Genomic DNA, 18,419 nt, shown 5'->3' with positions numbered 1-18,419 from the left:
GCAACATGTGCCCTGCCCCAAAGCAGACCACTTGGGAGCCTCAGCTGGTAGGAAAACACATACAGAGAGAGAAAGCAAAAGAAAATGCAGCCACAAACCCAACTAAGTCTGACACTAACAGATAACAGAGAGCTATCGCTAGTCGGGCGGTATATAAATTTAATAAATAATAATAATAAAAATAATAACTAAGAGCCACGATAAGGAAAAAAAACTTTTCCTAGGTGAGAAGAGAGAATACCACCCATGCTACTCTAGAGAGCTCCAGAGTTTACTTCTGCATAAGGAGGAGAGTCACCTTCAGAAGGACAAAGCTGCAGCTCTGCGCAGCCCAGCAACAATTCTGAACTGAAGGGAAATGTCAGGTAGGAAAAAAACAAGACCTGGAAAGGAAAAGCCACAAAGGCGGTGCACTACAGGAGAGCAGAGGGAAAACGAGAAAGCAAACAAGGAATCTTGGCAGTAATACCTGGTCATTATTCAGTCCCTAAAATAGAAGAGGGGAAGGTGGGAGAAGGGACAGAAGAAGGGCGCGTCCAATGGCAGAACAACCCGAGCTCTGCCTGTACAAAGGTTCAACCCCCCCAAAAAAAATCTCCAGGTCGGCCTGCTCGCCTAAGGCCCTGGAAAGCCCCTGCCAGTCAGTGTAGGCAATACTGAGCGAGACGGAACCAGCGCTCTGGCTGACAAGGCAGCTTTACTCCATTTGCAAGCGTCATGCTCGACCCGAAGCACCCCAGCGAGGCGTTTTCGGGCGGCGAGGCGGGGGTCCTTGGGCGCCACAAGGCGGCTCGGGGCTGTTGCTGCTGCAAGCGCCTGAAGGGGCCGCGCTTCTCTGGCTGGCCAGCCGGCCCCCCTCCACCTTAGCAGCTCCAGAGAAAAGGAGACGCAAACGCAGCCCCTTCCGTCCCGGGACAAGAGGGCAGCCACCAAGCCTTGCGGAGGGGAAAGAAAAAGATCCCCTATTTCCAAATACCCCACCGCAAAGGAGGGAGATATAGATACCCCTCTCCCACACACACACTCTCCCGCCCCTCCCTCGGACAAGCCCTCCCACGGGCGCCTGGAGGAGAGCCGGGCCTTCACTCACTCACCGGCTCCCCGGCCAAGGGGCCTACCCAGCCCCGCCCGCAACAACAGCAACCCCGCCGACATCTTGCCCGTCTGTCTCCTCCTCCCGCTCCGAGGGGGCCAAGGGCGCTCAGCGGCCCGGAAGCGCCATGGCGCACTTCCGCTCAAAGAGGCGGCGCTTCCGGTAGGCGGTCTAGAGGCGTGGAGGACCGCGCTCTTCTCTTCCTCGTGTCCTTCTTGCGGCGGCGGCGGCGGTTGCTGCGGCAAAGAGGCCTTTCCCGCCTCCCGCCATGGAGGACCCGGAGAGGGAGGCCGAAGCCTCGGAGCTGCAGCGCCTGGTGGCCGTCGAGGAGCAGCGGGCCCGCCTCACCGCCCAGGTACGCGCAGAGAAATAAATGTATAAATAAAAATATCCACTATATATACACTTGATATAGATATAATTTCTTTATTTTTATTAAATGTCTATCGCGCCCTTCCTCTCAGAAGGAGCCTGGGGCGGCCCCCTTCCGCTGAACATATTTCGGGACGTTTTGTTTGCTGTTATCATGTATAGCATTTGTGTCTCACCTTTCCTCCAGGACACCCAGAGGGGGGCATTTTATTTTCACAACAGCCTTGTGAGGTAGGGCCAGGCTCAAGTAGAAGCATTGACTGACAGACTGATTTGAGACTGGCTCTCCCACCCACCCCCTCCAACTACCACCCTCGGCTGTGTGTCCCTCTCTCCCACCTCAAGTCCACTATCGCTTCCCTCCTTCGCAGGACAACCCTCTTTCGCTCCTCTTCTTTCTCCCCCCCAACATGGGGGAGGGGTTTTGACCTCATTGCACCCGTTTCTCCCCCGCCCCGCCCGGCTTTCCTGCCCACTGGCAGGTCCATGGCAGCAGCAGGCCCTTCTCCTTTGGGCACTCTTCTCCCCGTTCTCAGAGACTTGGAAACTAGGGTTGGGGGATCTTTTGTAGTCCGAGGGCCACATTCCCTCATGGGGAACCTTCTGGGAGCTGCATGCTTGGCAGCCGGCAGGGCCAGAGTCAAAAAGTGGATGCAGCAGCCATGCAAAACCCAGAAATTTTTACACGCCCTCCATCCAGGCAAGCAAAAGACATTCTCACAGCAAGGGCACAATCAAAGCAGGCAGAAGCACTCAAGGAGGGCCATTGTGGGGCATAGCCTGGGTAGAGTCCAGAGGGCCAGCTAGGGAGTCCTGGACAGCGACATTCAGTCCCCAGCAGGGCTGTGGAGGCGGAGTTGGAAACAATTTTGGGTGGAGTCGGAGTCGGTAGAAATGTACCTACTCCAGCTTCAAAATGATTGACAAATTTTTAAAAATATAAATTCAAAATGTCGAAGCTTCCCATGAAGTCAGCTGTAGTTGAGCATTTCACCATAACCCAAGATGGAAAATATTTTGTGTGTCAGTGTATGACACAAGACCCAGATGAAGACAAATGCTGTGATGCCAAGATCAGCGCATATTCAGGCAGCGATAAAAATGCTCCTATGAGAGCTTCCAATTTAAAAAGACATTTACAGCCCTTTCCAGGGCTGTGGAGTTGGAAGCAATTTTGGGTGGAGTCGGACAGTAGAAAAATAGAGGAGTCGGAGTCGAAGGTTTGGCGTACCGACTCCTCAGGCCTGAGGCTCAGCACCTCTGCTGTCCAAACGCCCTTAGCCACTTCACTCCCTTGCATCGAGAGTTCATACTGAGGCCTTCCTCCAATGCAGAAACCTGAGCTATAGTTTTTCAATTTTTTCTGCCTGGAAGGCCTTTCAGATGGGCAGGCTGTCTGAAAAGGCAGCACCTGCCTTACAACTTCTCTCTGCTTAGCAGTCACAGTGGCACACCCTTCTGGCCCCCTCCTCTGGCCTGATTCTTCTTAGATCTTCAGCCTCCTTCTGGAAGCTCCTTCAGGATCTTTGAATGTCGTCTCTGCCCTGTCGACCATCCCAAGAAGCCATACGTGGCATTTCCCGTAAGGGCCACTGGAATTGCAACCCTGTTCTCACAAAAGCTGCCTTTGTGGTGTGCCAAGGCTGGTGGGAAGTGCCATCAAATCCAGTGGGACTTTACTTCTGCGTAGACGTATATGAGATTGGACCGTTTGCCCTGAGCCTTATGTTGCACTACTGTGCAAGGCCAGGCCAGGGACACTGTCATGTTTCCAAGTGCAGAAGGCATGGAGGGGGAGAATGACTCGCAGTGTCACTTCTCCGCTGTGAGAAATTGAGTTGTTTTGATGTCACCTGCCATGGTGCTCAGAGTATCCAAATGGACATCTCCAGCTTTCTTTTTCAAAGCCAGAATTTCCGTTCCCCCCCCTCTCTCTCACACACACACACATGTACATAGATTAGTTCTTCCTCTAGCCAATATAGTTCACTTAGACTGGCAACAGTTCTCCAGGGCCTTAAGCAGAGGCCTTTTCAGTACCGGTTACCTCGTTCTGATCATTGGAGATGCCAAGAATTGCACATCGGGCCTTTTGCATACAAAGTGGGTCCTCTACTACAGAGCTATGATCTTATCAAGTAATGACAAGCAGAATTAGGAAGTGCATGCATGTCTGTCAATGGGGGGGAGGACTCTGCTCACTTGGTCTCTGGTTGTTGTGATCACTATGGCTGTTGGGTATGAATGTAGCCTTGTGTACACGCTGTATAGGTGACTTTGTGGGGAAGTTTACATACCCAGATCATCCCCCCTTAAATGTGTTTCTGAAATCGGAAGTTGCTTCAAATGTCCTCGTTTTACCCACTAAACCCATACATTTTGGTTTGTTTTTGAGGTAGGCGAGAGACTCAAAGGGTCTCTGCCACCCATCGCCCAAACAGCCACCTCCATCTTCTGAGGGTTTAGATCTCTTCCGTGCATGCATTGTGCTGTCTAAACCTGAACACAACTGCAGGAGATATCTGCTCACACACACATATGGCACACCCCAAGCTGGAGAGGGCAGCGGGGATTCTTTTGTGACTGAACCAGAGGGTTCCAGACACGTGCCATGGTAAAAGAAATGAGTAGAACAGAAGGCCGGTCCTGATGAATCATGCTGTAAAAAAGCTCCTGCTGCTCACAGATTCTCATATCCGTGCTTTTCTTCCCTCTGCCACTCCCTGCTTCAGGTTCACAACTTCATGGAGGTCTGCTGGGATAAATGTGTCGACAAGCCAGGTTCCAAGCTGGATTCCAGAACAGAAACTTGCCTTGCCAACTGTGTCAACAGCTTCATAGACACTACGCTGTCCATCACCAATCGCTTTGCACAAATACTACAGAAAGGAGGCCACTGACTGCCCCACAAAGGTCCACTTTGGTCAATGGGCTTAACAGTACCCAGCCTTTTGTCCCTCCTCAGGGCAGAAATGCTTGAAGAGCCATTCATGCAAGACTGTCTGTTCCCAAGTGGCATTAGACCAGGTCATGTAGAACCAGATCTTGGCTACATGCAGGCTAATAGATCAAGACTTGTCTAAACCAGTTGAGCCTATAGAGCAGAAGCTGACTGCTTTTGATTTCTTCCCAATGCAGGAAGAGAGGGATAAGTCGTGCCCTTGTGATAAATAGCTTGCTTTTAAAAGTCTCTCAAGTCTTCAGGAAATGCTAGAAAACTGTGTTTTATTGGAGTATTTGCAAACTTATTCCTACGGTAGCTGTCTTTGGGGGCCCTATTTATTAGCCTCATGAGGGATCTTGCAGCTTATAGAGCCTGCCTGTGCAGGAAGGCTCCTTCCTCCTCTTGGTTTGACAGACAATAGAAAAACGCCGTCACTTTACAACTAAACTATAATTTGTAACTACTGATAACGATTAGTTAAGATGTAAACCCATTCAGACATCCGATTCCCCACTTTGGGGTTTGTACTAGTTTAATTCTGTTCTGTGGGCATGCTAATTGGTATTGAAACAGTTTTCTTCATGAATGACTATTTTTTAATACCTGTGAGCCTGTTAAGCACATCTCATCCGTGCAAACAAATTCTGGCATTGTGTGTGTGTGTGGGGGGGGGGGGTTATTTTCAAACAGTGCTTTCTAGATCTGTGCAATAGGGGAAGCCAAAGACTCTGTTCTGTAGGTGTAAGTTAAGATTGCCTGGTTTGTACTTGAAAAGGCCAGCAACTCTGCCTCATCCCCTCCCCCCAAAACAGCAGCTGGGACTCCATTTATAGGGAGGGTGCCATTTTTAATCTGAAGTTTCATTCTGTAGGCCTAGTCCTTTCACTGTGCTTTAATACCACTAAATTAAATATGCCCCCGTCCCATGCAACCTCTGTCTAGTGTATCATTAATGCATATTGGCAATGGTGTGTAAAATTTGAAATACTACTGTAGGCTCCCCACTTTGGCTGTTGTTGGCTGAAATCAACCCTCTGAATTTATTCATCCCAGTATATTGCACATATATAGAAAAGAGTTTAGTTTTATGGAAATAACTTCAGTTGCTTTGCTGGTCATAGCAACACATTAGAATTGCTTTCAAAAATAAGTATTATATACTAGTACCGCAACACAGGACTGAAAGCTGGGCATTGTTATCTTTGGAACAGCATCATTCCATAGATAAGATACGGGAAGAGGCGACACAACTGTGTTCGTGGAGGGAGGTGGGCCGAATCGCTGATGAAGCAAAACTCCAGAAGAAAGTTACTGTGAGAAAGAAGATAGTATGTGACCATGGAAGGGCGGCTGGTTAACTCCCACCCCCTTATCCTGAGTTAGTTCCTTGAGTTTGCAATGGTCCCTTTTGTTAAAGAAGGAATGATGGCATCTACACGACACACATAGCTATACAATGAGCTGGCCTTACAGAGAACAACAACTCCACCACCTCTTCTGCAGCCACCTAACACATTGCCATGCAGGTCTGAAACATGGTTTGCGTGAAAGCCAAGCCACAGCTGACTAGTTACACCATGGATGTGGAACCTGTGCCCCTCCAGATATTTGTGGACTCCCAGCTCCAGCCAGCACGGCCAATGGTCAGATGTAGTCAACCACCCTCTGGAGAGCCATGGGCTCTCCCTGCCTGACTTACACCACGGTTCCTTCTGAATCTGCAAGTTAAAGTGTCCTAGCAAGAACTGCCGGGAAGGGAGGAGAAGCAAAGTCCCAACAGCCTCTTTCCATTATGCAACCGAGAAGCCACTTCTCTTGCTAACTGTATAAACATTGCTACAGGAATCCCCAGTCCGGTTCTCTCTCCATCTGCTCTGTTGTTCGCTGACTGGCATCTGCTTGGTAGTGGATTTTTGTTTGTTTGCTTGCAACAAGCGATGGCTTGTATGACAAACCCGAAGAGCCAGGCAGCTCCCAGCAAAGGCAGCAACCACTTTACCAGAAAGAATGGCAAGCGTATTCTTGCAGAGGTGGGATGACTATAACCTTCCTCTAACCACAAAATGGCTAGCAGAGGCAGTTTACACCTAACCTCACACCAGCGCGTGGTTGGATAGCTCTCTGGGCCACACAGTAGGCCCTGTTTGAACCTAGGTTGGCTACATCTTGTACACAACCATCTGGGTTAACTACTCAAGGTGGGAAACGCAGGCTTGCAGCTTGAGAAGAGTCTCATCTCTTCTTTATTGCAATTAAATGTTGGTATTGGCCATCAAAAATAGATTATTTTTAGGTTTTTTTAAAAAGCAAAGGGGACACAGTTCCCTTCTTTTGTGGGTTAAGGTTTCACATTGTCACAAACAAACTGTTATTCAGGTAGAGCCTGGGGTGGGCAAACGGGAGCCTTGGCCAGGAACGCTTCTTTCCTGACTAGTTTCTGACCAGCGTGAAACTGAAGAGAAGCCCCCTGGGAGTAACCAAGATCTGCAGCGTCCAGATCACAGAACTGTTACGCAGCCAGTTCAGATCATTATATGTTCCTAGGGGCAAAATCTCTTCTCCCAGAAAATAAGCCCCTTACCCACCACCACACACACTATGCTGGTCCCTTTTTGCTAGTCCTCGTCCGAACTATCCTCTGAATTCTCATCAGCAGCCACTTTCCAGTTCTTCCTCTTGCTGCGCTTCTCTTCCACCTTTTCAGCGTAGCTTTCCGAGAGCGACGCATGGCGTTTCCTCCTCTTTTTCTTTGGCTGCTTCTCCTGTTTTTCCTCTGGCTCACTGTCCTCAGAGCTGCTGGAGGGGCAGCTGCTGGCCTTGCTGGAGTCACTGTCTTGCCCCGAGGAAGAGGGGGGGGCTGCCCTTGCTGACCTCTTCTTGGCCTTTTTATGACGCTTCCGCTTTCTCTTGCCGGCGTCTCGCTCCGAGGAGTCGGATTCCCGAGAAGAATCTGCCGCTGCACTCGGCTGCTCCTGTTTCTTCTTCTTTCGCTTCTTGTGAGATTTCTTTTTCTGCTTCTTGTGTGACTTTTTGGGCTTTTTCCTTTTGGGCAACTCCAAAGGAGAAAGTTTGCCCGGCTGGGACTTTCTTTTCCCATTCACAGGGTTTTGTTCGTCTCGCTCTTGGTCACTGTAAAACAACCAGGAGGATGAAAGTTTGCATGCTATTAAAGAACAAATCGGTAACGATCTATGACAGTAGTGACTTTATCTACTTTGACCCAAGGGCTGCATTCATCATCAGCCAACCCTCTGAGGGCCGCATGCCAATGGTAGGTATGGCCACCCCACACTTTTGCATGGGTAGGCACAGGCCAGAGGCACCTCTTCAGGTGATCTGTGGTCCTCCAGATGGTTTGGACTCCAACTCCCATCCACCCCAGCCTGAATGGCGAACGGTCAGGGATAATGAGAGTCGGGATCCAACAAAATTTGGTGGGCAACCACAGGTTCCCCACTCCTGGTTAAAGCTAACCAGAGTCCCTCTGGCACACTAAGCCAAAGATTAGCATTAAACATTTAAAAAGATCAAGTGTAGTATTCTTCTTTTTCTAAAGCAACCTTATTCACTTTACCTATCTGTATCAAATTCTTCTGGATACAACTCTTTGTAGCCGCTGTGGCCCCACCTGCAAAAGAAAACCAAACCATCTTGAGATAGTCGCAAATACACAAGCTACGCCAACACAGAGCCAAGCTACAGAGCCAGCAAAACCACATGGAGCAACCTTAGTTGTATCGTACCACTTCAAATTGCGGGGGGAGGAGAGGATTGCATGCTGTAGTGCCTCACTTTGCAGTGTGCTGTGCAGAGTCAAAGGGCAACAAGAAATAACATTCCTTGTAGTCCTCCCCAACTGAAAGAAAGCCTACGATGTGTAATTGAGCGTGCTCATGTTCTTCCCTTGCACCCCTTGCTTCTCTAGCCTGCCCCCAAATTGAAATTTAGATAGCGGCCTGTTATTTTAACTCATGTCTCTTGGGAATGGACCACATGCACTGATGGTGCTCAACAAGTAACAATATTAAACCTGTCTGGCATGTTCGCTTCATGTTCGTAGAGCTTCTTGTTCCAGTATCGGACATGCTGGAGGTCATCTTCCATTGTCACTGACACAGGGGCCAAATTCCTTGCCTTCCAGTTGGCCTGCTGGGTCTCCTCATCAAACCCATCGCTACGCATTCGGCTGCTGCAGACAAAAGACAGCAGACTTTGTATGTTTCAAGGGGTAAACAGCTTTCTGCGGAAGGCAGTCATGAAAAGAAGCTAAAGAAAGCCCTTTAGATGCTCAGAATAAGCTCTACAAACAACATTGGAACATATGCCATGTCAGATCGTTGGTCCATCTAGCTCAGTGTTTACACGGGCTGGCAGCAGCTCTCCAGGGTTTCAGGCGTGGGTCTTTTCCCAGCCCTACCTGGAGCTGCCTTTGGGGATTGAACAGACAACTTCCTGCACACAACGTATGTACTCTACCATTGAGCTATGGTGCGTCACTCAGTTTCTTAGCCTTGTTGCCCTACAAACATGCAGCTGGGGTTGCATTTGCCAGGGTACATCAAGAGAGATGTTCCACTGGTACAGATTTCCTGGAAACAGCGCTGTGCTGAAGGAAGAAGGTGCACCACCTCCCTAACCTCTCCTTGTTAAGTTAGCAAATGATAAGATTTGGCAATCTTTACTAAGATAGGATCCTGCCTGCCACCCCTGACAGCTGTGCTGTCCTTAGCACAGGGAAGGACTGTAGCTCAGTGGGAGAGGAACTGCCTTGCATGCAGAAGTTCAATCCCCAGCATCTCCATGTAGGGCTGGGAGAGAGACTCCTGCCTGAAACTCAAGAGCTGCTGCTGACCAGTGTAGACAGAACTGGGCTAGGTTGACCAGCCGTCTGACTCAGGATATAGCAGCTTCTATGTTGTTAGACTCCAACTCCTATCAGCCCCAAACAGCATGCCCAATGGTTAGGGATAGCAGCAATGGCAGCTCAACAATATATGGAGGGCCACAAGTTCCCCACTCCTGCTTTAAAAGCTCTCATTTTAGGAGAACCTAAAACAGAGGCATCACTGGTAATGTTTCAGAGTTGCACCTGGAACAATTAGGAAGCAGTCTCTTGTCCTTGCTCCACTGTACATCTTTGCTCTGCTTTTCCATTTCCCGTATTTTCCACATTTCTGACTCTTCCTGAATCTGATACACAAAAAATATTAATTAGAGGCTACCCATCAAAGTGTAGCATTCTACAGGAATGATCCCAATGTTGGGGGGGGGGAGGAATCCAAAGGCAGCATACCTGCCTTCTTCCCAACAGCCCACCAGACCCTTCCTGTCAGGTCAGAGAAGCACTCTTGCATGCCTCCTGCCTTTTGCATCCCCCCCCCAACTGGAAACAACAGGAGGGAAAGAAATGGGACCAAGCTACGCCAGCTCTAGAGCTGGCAAAATCTTTGGTTTGGGGGTTTGTGTGAGGAGACTGGGAAAGCTATGGATCCTTTGGCCCTGCTGATTCAGAGCTCTGCCGTCAGCTGGAGGAGGGCCACAGAAGTTGCTGCAGCCACTGGGAATAGGAATCTGACTTTGAATCTCCCTCTCTGAGGTTCGAACTCTCCTTCCGCCCTCAAATGGGAAGCTACGATAGATCCTTTAGCCCCGGGGTGCCCTCCCCATGAGTCATGGGATCGCAGGGCTCATACACTTCTCCATACCTTGTTATGTGCATCGGTGTGCCGAATGACATTTCGCAGAAGGACTTTCCCCAAAGGGACACGAGACATTGTTCTTTAGCCTCAGGCATAAAACAGCATAACAAAACACCCTATAAGCAGTGAACGACAAGTATACAATATGCCTGCTGTGAAAGCAAAGTACGTAAACATCCTCAATGGCTGTTCAGAAAAGAAACTCATTACATAAATGACAACAGCTGATGCTATTAGAGGGCATCAATGTTTTTCAGGCCGAGGGCTGCATTTCCTCATGAGGAGCCTTCCAGGGGCTGCATGCCAGTGGTGGGCTTGGCCATAGGGAAAGGGGGGATAGCAACAGATGAAACTCGTCTTAGCACAGTAGGCCACGTTCCTGCCATACATGCACCTCTCCATCCAGGCAAGGACGAAGCTTTATCACAGCTTAGGGACACATCCCAGCCAGGCAAGAGCACTGGAGGAGGGCATGGAGCAGGGCGGCCGAGGGGTGCAGCCTGGGGTGGTGGCATGGACTAGGGCAGGGACAGCCGGCACAGTGCCCTCCATATGGTGATGGACTACAATTCCCATAGGCCTTGACTGCTGCCTATGATGCCTGGGGCCGATAGGAATTGTAGTCCAACAATGTCTGGAGGGCACCACATTGGCTACTCCTGGCCTAGAGAGGCCAACAGGATTACATCTGGCCCTAAGGCCTGAAGTTCACCACCCCTGAGATTTCTATTTCTCTTTCCCTAAGAAGTCTTTATACCAAAGTAAATTCTCAAGCTCCCAGGAACCTTTTTGCGTCTACATAGGAAAGACACTGTGAGCCAGCCAGCTAGCTGTATCCACGTTCAGAGAGACTCCAACATTCCTAGACTTCAAACACATCAGCTAGCAATTTGGGGGAGATGGGGGCTGTGATGTTCCTGTAGGTTAAGCATCTGTAAATATGGTAAGTGCGGGTCTATTAGGTGATGTATGGTAATTGACAGAGAGAAAGGGGGAGTACATGGGTGAGAAACTGAAGTATGCTGGATGATGATTGGCTGACTGGCTGGCTGGCTGAGTGGCTGAAGGTATAAATGGAGGTTTGTGAGTGATGGGGGAGTTGGTGAGGGTTGGTTGGCAGAGTTCTGAGGGAAGTTTGGATTGTATTTGGCTGATATTTAAAGAGTATATAATATATGAACAAAAACATAAAGAGTGACCATATATGAAACCATGCGCTTGTGAAACATTCCTAAAGTAATCTTGTTATTTCCTGTTAGTAAATAAATACTTATTTGGTTTACCAAAGGCCTGATCCTTGGCTGGGGGAATATACAGACCAAAAGGGAGGGCAAGGTAATTACCAAGGCTGAACAGAAACAGTATCTAATGGTGGCAGCAGTGAAGGGAGATATTGTAACAAGCCAAGTATCCAGAGCAACCCAGAGTTGTATGCTTTATATATAAAGATACAAGGGGGTTGGGAACAGCATAGGCACACAGTCACAAAGTAACAAGCTATAGAGAGGCTTAGGCAAAGTCTCTGGGAGTACTGGTTACAGGAAGTGACTGGTGGTGGTGCCTAGCAGTGGGATCTAGTGAGATCTGTGCTAGAGCGGAGTGAGAAACCATATAAAGGACGGTCCTGACTGGTGGTGTCCCTGGTGGTGCCTAGTGAAAGGCAGTAGCCACAAGCAGGTGGGAACCTGACGGAGAACCAGGGAAGGACGTCACAGGGGCCATATATTTAGAAACAACAGGCTGTGCATCCAATAGCAAAATGCACAGAAGAATAAAAGTGATATGAAACTGGTTCTCTTAATCCATCACTCACTCTCCATTTATGCTCATTACCCACAGCTACCAAGTTATTCCAGGGGTGGCTGTGACTTTTATCTAATGTTAGTCCTACTCAATAGACCCATCAAATAGACATGACTAACTTAAGGCCATTAATTTCAGTGGGTTTATTCTGAAGAGAAGTTAGCTGAATAAGACCCTTGGTCCTCCTTGCACACTTTGGGAACAATTCTGTCCTTTGAAATGCCACTAAAATGCCTCTGAATTTAAGTAAAAGGTCCAGCATTGAAAGAGAAACCGCTGCCTTGGTGTCTGAACGTTGGTACTGCAGAGCACTTGATGCAATGTAGCTGCCCTTTAACAATTCTACAAATAAAGCAGAAACATGAAACGTGTGGCTCCAGATGTTGCTGGATTATAGTTCCCATCATCCCTGACCACTGGTCGTGCTGAATGTTAGAAGATTCAGGCCAGATAAAGAAGAACTTCTTCACCCAGCACATAATTAAACTCTGGAATTCCCTCCCACAAAAGGTTGTGAAGGCCACCATCTAAGATGGCATGTAAAGGGAGTGAGAAAAACTTAGAGGATCAAAAGACTGTCCAGGGCTACTAGTTATAACTACAGTACACCTCTGAATAACAGCTGTTGGGACGCACAAGTGAGGAGAGTGCTGTTGCGCTTAGGACCTACTTGTGGGCTTCCCAGAAGGGGCATCTGGCTGGCGACCTTGAGAAGAGGACGCTGAACTAGATGGGCCACTGGCCTGATCCAGGTGCAAGGCTCTTTTGTTCTTCTGAGTAAGTTTTTAAGGCCCATCAACTCCCCGCCTCTGCCATAAGAAGTGCCCAAGTTTCTTAACAACACGCAGAGAATTTTCATCCACGATACCAACTGCAAAAGAAATGGGCAAGCGCGATTCCGGATTAATTAATTAGCCAAAACCATTTTGGAACGATTTTACTTTGAAATCGTGCAGTGGCACAGGAGTTCCATGTGCGTGCATTTCCCTTCAAGCCGATACTGGCTAAACGGCTCAGTGAATGGGTATTTGTAAAGGGGGCACGGTACACCACCCGGGATCGTGGGGAAAAACCCACCCACGAAGCTCATCTTGGGACAGTTATCGTCTCCCAGCCTCCCGGGGTTGTTGCGAGGATAAAACAGGAGTAGGAGGGGAAGAAGACCGCGACCGAGCTTCGTGCATCACCCTGACTCCCTCGGAAAGAGACCCGGGTAAAACATAACAGAGCCAAAACATCCTTCTTACCAACAATCTGCGAGTCTCCCCAGCGCGCGAGTCGCAGGCCAGCACCCATTCATACGACCCGAGTCCCGGACTTCCCTGCGAAGGAAACTCTTCTCTTTGCTACGAGGCTGCTCTCCCGCCTCCAGGCAGCGCCAGCCCGGGATCTCCACCACACGCGAGTGGCGCGCTCCGGGCTGAGAATGGTGAGGCCCCAGAACCCGGAAGGCGTGGGGCGAGCGGAGCCGGGGGAAGAGGGACGCGGAGCTTTCGCTTCCGGTGGGAACCACTTTTCCTGCTTCCGGCGGTTGCCATGGACACGGCATCGGCTGACACGAGCGCGTAGGTTGGGTGAGTAAGTTTTATAGTATAATTACGACGATAGTTTTATCTTTTCGGCGCCTCCTGAGGACCTTCCTCTTCTAGCAAGCATTTTAAGTAGAGGTCTTCTCCCAGTCTACGGCTGTGCTGGAATTGCTTTTTAAGATGCTTTTAAAGTTGTTTTGTAAAAGATGTTTTAATATATTTCAAAGTCTGTTTTTAAGATGTTTCAGAGTGTTTTTAGTGTTTGTTTGCCGCCCTGGGCTCCTTCTGGGAGGAAGGGCGGGATATAAAATTAATAAATAATATTAATAAGAAGTTTGTTCACCGTCTCCTACAAGAGAGTCTCAAGGTTACTGAACAATACAAAAATGCAATGCAAAAACTGAATTGTTTTATGATGAGTGATTTTCTGATCTTATTGCTTCTTCCATCGTATTACTTTTTTACATTTCTCTAGGTCTTTTTACACGTGCAAAATGCCTCTACTCCCCCATGCCCAATCTCTGGGTGTAATTTCAGGTTAAATTTCAAGTACAAACTGAATGGGATTTACTCTTGCACAATCATGGTGTGGGATCAGGGCTGCTCATTAATTTTCTTGGTTTTCAGGCAGGAGGGGAAGCCCAGTGCATGGTTGGAAATACCCAGAATAAAACAGGCAAGCATCCTGTGTTGTTTGGAGTGAAACCTTTTGCATGTCTACCCTGAAGTAAATTCCACTAAATCCAACATATTTAGGCTGCAGTCCATGTCTTCTCAGAAGTAAGGTTCAATGGGACTTACTCTCAGGTAAGCATGTATTGGATTGCAGCCTTATTCCCAGATAAATGAATGTAGGATTGCAGTCTTACGAGAAACAATCCTTTATATTTCTACTCAGAAAAATGTCAATTTCCCCCCCATGAGATTTATTTCCAGGTAAGCAGAGGTGCCTTTGCCTTTTAATACTGCTTTTCAAAATTTCTCACAGCACAGTCTTGTGCATGTCTACTCAGAAGTAAGCCCCACTGAGGTCATGAGAGTTATTTCCCACTGGTGTGTACCAGACTGAAACCTCATGTTCCCTTTCTCAGCTACACTTGCAACATTTAATGAGATGGTTTTGTGTGCTGTTTTTAGATTTGTTCAGATTGTATTACTGGTTACGTTCTACAGTGTTCAATGGGGCTTTCTCCCAGGTAGGCTTGGATAGGACTGCAGCCTTAGGAATTGGGTGGCCTAAAAGTGCAGACGTCCTGATTCATTCTTTTAACTACTTTTTGTCACATCATCTTTCAAGAGATGGACATTTTCTTCATCTGTATAACAGTGGCTGGAAAAGGCACATCTGTTACATTCATGCCCATCAATTTTAAAGCAGTCTTCCCATACCTGGTGCTCTCCAGATGTTTTGGAATTCAAAGCTTATCCACCCGAGTCTGACTGTAGTCCAAAACATCTGGCAGGCACCAGGTTAGGGAAGACAGGTGCCCAGCACCACAAGAGATAGCTAGGTGAGATGAGCTCATTAATTTACCCATTTCTTTAGAGGAGCTGAGGCTGGTGCTGAAAGAGACTTTAGAAACTCTCAAATAACAGCCAAAATCATTTCCCCCCTTCTTCCCAATTAGATTTTAGCACTGCCACAGAAGAGTGCTATAAAGCACCGTCAGCACCTAGCATTCCTCTCCCGCTGCCTTGTGTTGCTGCAGCTGCCCACTGCTGAAGAGGCAATAATGGAGGGCCTTTGTGACGCAGAGGACACACTGGCAAGAGCATCCCAGCTCTGGACGATGTTGGATGACATGGCCAAGAGCAATCCTGAGAGTTACCACCAGTTCATGCAGCAGCAGCTAAAGGATGCAAAGCAGTATTATGCTCCTGCAGAGCCATACATGTGCCTGGAGGCCCGCATCCTGGTATGTTGTTAAATAGCTGTGCAGCAAAAAAGGTCTGACATCAAAATGTTTCTGCATTTTTAACAAATCTTTCATCTGCTAGCCCGGCAGATGCAATATGCATGTGTATACTTAATTTGCATTGTTTACTCATTGCAAGCTTCTGATTTTATTATTTTTCCTGAATATCTATTTCTTATTTATTTAGAATAGGAAACAATGTGGATAAAACATAACAGATGCAATTATAATCTTTTTCAGTTAACACAAAAACACAAGGAGGTCTATATCCAAAACCAGAAACGCCAGAGAATGCAAACCAGGGTTTGACTGCTAGTTCATGCCTTCTTGAAGGGTAATGAAGTATCCAAAATTAACTGGTTTTGTATTCTTTTTGCAGGATCCTACTGAAAAATCATTGTTCGTTAACCTCTGCAGGTGGAATCGGATTCCAGGACCCCAGTCACCATCTGACCCAGTGCCATTAAGGGCTGGCAAAATGGAGGAGGTATCTGACAAATCAGGTCAGCTTTGCTTCTTGCAGAAGGCTTAGCTTACAATGGGGTGAAGATGGTAGCAATGAACATTATAAACCAAAGAGTCTTAGCTGATAAGAGTAGCAAAGCAACATGCATTCTAACCAGAAAGGCCAAATAAAGTATAATCTCACATCTTGAGAATGGAAGTTTGTGCTTTTAAAAAACAAGTTTCTATCCCTCATGTTTGTCTATACCCCCATTGTCTTCTGCAACAAGGTGTACATGATGTGGCAATAATTAAACAAATTGTTCTTCTAGAGTTTTACAGTGTCATTGATATTGCATACAATCCATCTGTTTTTGAGAAGGGAAAGAATGACCGAGCAATGAAGGATCAATTGATACGCCTATCCCTTAAGTATATTGAGGAGCATTACAACATGACTCTGTTCCACTCCTATACTATTGTGAAATTTCAACTGAAGGGAAGCCTGGAAAGGATGAGACAGAGCTTAAGGAGAGAGCAGGCACCAGTGTCCCAGAAGAACCTGAGGAAAGGTAAATAACCTTCCAAATCATTACCTGGACTGAAACATGATGTGATGATATGTTTCTCACACCACTGTTTAGGATGTAGGTCATATCCCGCATTAAGAGATACTCACAAAAGCCATCTTGGCTTGAGCATGCCTCAGTATATTCTTATGTATTTATGAGGAACACTAGGTCGGCAATGTTTAATCAGTTGTAAAATGAATAGATTAAAAAAGTTGGGTACACTCAAAAGAGCACCTCCTTAAATACATTTTTATGCAAGTATTTGTAAGAAACTGCAGCTGAGGCATCCCCCTTTTCTTTAACAAAGTGGCCCTTCTAAGATGTCTGCTTTGACAGTTGTATGCATCATCTAAAACCAGAATATGCATATTGCTTACAAACAATTAAAGTTTACCCAAATTTAATTGAAAAACTCGTATGATTAAGATCTCTTTAATCAAGTAACTGCCCTAACTGCATAGTGGGGTTAACAGGATTCTTGATCTGACCCAGAACGCGGCTGATCTTCAGCTTTGTATGCCAACAAACATCCCCCTTTGTCTTCTAGCCCTACTAGTATTGCATGAGGGCAGGTAGGACATGTAATTGATGCTTCTGTAGCTACATGATCATTTAAATATTTCTAAAACTCCCATATCTGAAAATCATCTTGGAAAGAAATGACACTCAACCAACTGAGAAACATCGTAACAAAGAAAGATAGCAGTGACCGTACTCTATTGGAGAACATGGTGCCCTCTAAAACGTGCCTCATTGAAGAGATTTCCAGTACAGAGAAGCCAGAGGACTTGTGCACACCAGCCTATGAAGTCACCACCAGAACAGATGCAAATGGGAAACCTTTGAAGATTGAACTAAAAGTTGAATTGCCTGAGGTACACTGTGTCTCTGAGTGTAACCTAAGCATTTGTAAGGTGAGTCAGTCATAAATTATGTTCAACTCTTGTCTGCCCTGTCTTCAAGCAATCCTATATCCATCTGGCAGGCTTTGCCTGTAGCAGTCATAGGTACCTCGTTTACAAATATTCTTCTACTCAATTTTAGGATGATGTATTGATTGAATGTCCTACAAAGTACAAGTTACACTTGGATCTTCCATGGTCTGTGAATGAAGAAGCAACAGCAGCAACATTTTACAAGAGAAAAAGAGTCTTGCTTATCTCAATGCCTGTGTGCCAATAGATGTTAGCTCTGTGTGTGTGTGTGTGAGTGTGTGTGTGTGTGTGAGAGAGAGAGAGAGAGAAATGCTCACTCAGCACTTCCAAAGACTTTGCCTAGGTTAATATTAAAGTCTGCTGGCTGCTTGCCTTCAAAACTATGTTCCTTAAAGCAGGAATCTTAGCTGCCCTTTGGACAGATGCAGAGCTCAGTAATGATGACTGGAGATCAGATATGCCTCTAACTACAGTACTGTAACTGAACACTAATGGAAAGTGTTCCAACATTTATGTTAAATATTCTTATCACTCATGGCGTTTCTGCTATATTGTACAAACTGCAAGAGATCAACAACTGCATGAAAATACTATAAAAGCAATAGTAAAAAAAACCTTTACATTGCTCCATTAACAAACAATAAAAGAACAAATCCTAGTGGTTTCTGGATTTAAATTGTGCCCCAACACCTCTTCACTAGAGCTCAGCTTGAGAGCACAGACAGGGTACTTTCACACTGCACTTTATTCCGTTATTCTGACGATTATCTTACCTGGTAATTTGCGCATTATATTTGAGCTTTCACATGACATACCGGGTAGCTCTAGAATTCTGGTGGAATGTAGTGCAACTATAGAGCTAATTTCCGCAATAAATGATACCAGAAATAATCTGTTAGCAAGGCTGGGAACCCGGAAGATTGCAGGAGATTTTTGGTAGCTGCCGCCACTCACATAACAGGCATCCCAGCATGCAGTGTGTTCCCGCCCTTTAGTTGCGCAGGGGTTTTTTGCCTGACAGTCGTACCAGTATTCCGGCATCGGGGCAGATAGCAGCAGCATTTCCCACCCCCACCCACCCCTCTTGATACAACTAAAACAATTTAAAAAGT

The 18,419-nt window shown here is 47.0% G+C and overlaps 4 protein-coding genes across 9 annotated transcripts in view; 2 read left to right on the top strand and 2 right to left on the bottom strand.

Annotated features, from left to right (window-relative positions):
• Positions 1-1,286, bottom strand: part of BCO2 (beta-carotene oxygenase 2) — a 62,880-nt gene extending 61,594 nt beyond the window's left edge. The window contains exon 1 of the mRNA XM_061592284.1: positions 1,095-1,286. Within this exon, the coding sequence (XP_061448268.1) occupies positions 1,095-1,155 (61 nt within the window). The 5' untranslated portion in view covers positions 1,156-1,286. The remainder of the gene's footprint in view (positions 1-1,094) is intronic.
• Positions 1,219-5,340, top strand: TIMM8B (translocase of inner mitochondrial membrane 8 homolog B). The gene is made up of 2 exons (XM_061592293.1): positions 1,219-1,448; positions 4,198-5,340. Exons 1-2 carry the CDS (start codon positions 1,362-1,364, stop codon positions 4,363-4,365), a joined length of 255 nt encoding a protein of 84 aa, XP_061448277.1. The 5' UTR covers positions 1,219-1,361; the 3' UTR covers positions 4,366-5,340.
• NKAPD1 (NKAP domain containing 1) lies at positions 3,626-13,395 on the bottom strand. 2 transcript variants are annotated; one of them, XM_061592292.1, is made up of 7 exons: positions 13,159-13,395; positions 12,582-12,782; positions 10,115-10,260; positions 9,499-9,599; positions 8,440-8,598; positions 7,984-8,037; positions 3,626-7,538 (listed from the first exon to the last, which is right to left on the bottom strand). In XM_061592292.1, the coding sequence occupies exons 3-7, from the start codon at positions 10,181-10,183 to the stop codon at positions 7,025-7,027; spliced, it is 897 nt and encodes a 298-aa protein (XP_061448276.1). In that variant the 5' UTR covers positions 10,184-10,260; positions 12,582-12,782; positions 13,159-13,395; the 3' UTR covers positions 3,626-7,024. The 2 variants fall into 2 exon arrangements, with proteins under 2 accessions (XP_061448276.1, XP_061448275.1); XM_061592291.1 differs by having other exon boundaries at positions 10,115-10,224.
• PIH1D2 (PIH1 domain containing 2) lies at positions 12,930-17,951 on the top strand. Of its 5 annotated transcripts, none has more exons than XM_061592286.1 (7): positions 12,930-13,485; positions 14,072-14,247; positions 15,069-15,356; positions 15,736-15,859; positions 16,133-16,372; positions 17,030-17,286; positions 17,417-17,951. In XM_061592286.1, exons 3-7 carry the CDS (start codon positions 15,174-15,176, stop codon positions 17,552-17,554), a joined length of 942 nt encoding a protein of 313 aa, XP_061448270.1. In that variant the 5' UTR covers positions 12,930-13,485; positions 14,072-14,247; positions 15,069-15,173; the 3' UTR covers positions 17,555-17,951. The 5 variants fall into 5 exon arrangements, with proteins under 5 accessions (XP_061448270.1, XP_061448269.1, XP_061448271.1 ...); XM_061592285.1 differs by having other exon boundaries at positions 14,068-14,247; XM_061592287.1 differs by lacking the exon at positions 12,930-13,485 and adding an exon at positions 13,561-13,578 and having other exon boundaries at positions 14,068-14,247.
• Positions 17,952-18,419: the final 468 nt, after the last annotated feature.

The sequence above is a fragment of the Rhineura floridana genome, chromosome 12, assembly GCF_030035675.1.
Source record: "Rhineura floridana isolate rRhiFlo1 chromosome 12, rRhiFlo1.hap2, whole genome shotgun sequence".
NCBI classification, from domain to species: Eukaryota; Metazoa; Chordata; class Lepidosauria; order Squamata; family Rhineuridae; genus Rhineura; species Rhineura floridana.
The sequence above is the reverse complement of the archived record's forward strand: the minus strand, read 5'-3'. Positions and strand labels throughout refer to the sequence as shown.

Excerpts from the sequence above, each read along its gene's own strand:
- PIH1D2 (XM_061592286.1), top strand. The coding sequence starts at position 15,174 with ATGGAGGGCCTTTGTGACGCAGAGGACACACTGGCAAGAGCATCCCAG. Across the intron at positions 15,357-15,735 it reads GCCTGGAGGCCCGCATCCTG|GATCCTACTGAAAAATCATT; the intron begins GTATGTTGTTAA and ends TTCTTTTTGCAG. Across the intron at positions 17,287-17,416 it reads GTAACCTAAGCATTTGTAAG|GATGATGTATTGATTGAATG; the intron begins GTGAGTCAGTCA and ends ACTCAATTTTAG.
- TIMM8B (XM_061592293.1), top strand. The coding sequence starts at position 1,362 with ATGGAGGACCCGGAGAGGGAGGCCGAAGCCTCGGAGCTGCAGCGCCTG. Across the intron at positions 1,449-4,197 it reads GGGCCCGCCTCACCGCCCAG|GTTCACAACTTCATGGAGGT; the intron begins GTACGCGCAGAG and ends TCCCTGCTTCAG.
- NKAPD1 (XM_061592292.1), bottom strand. The coding sequence starts at position 10,183 with ATGTCTCGTGTCCCTTTGGGGAAAGTCCTTCTGCGAAATGTCATTCGG. Across the intron at positions 8,599-9,498 it reads CTGCTTCCTAATTGTTCCAG|CAGCCGAATGCGTAGCGATG; the intron begins GTGCAACTCTGA and ends TTTTGTCTGCAG. Across the intron at positions 8,038-8,439 it reads GAAGCGAACATGCCAGACAG|GTGGGGCCACAGCGGCTACA; the intron begins GTTTAATATTGT and ends TTTCTTTTGCAG.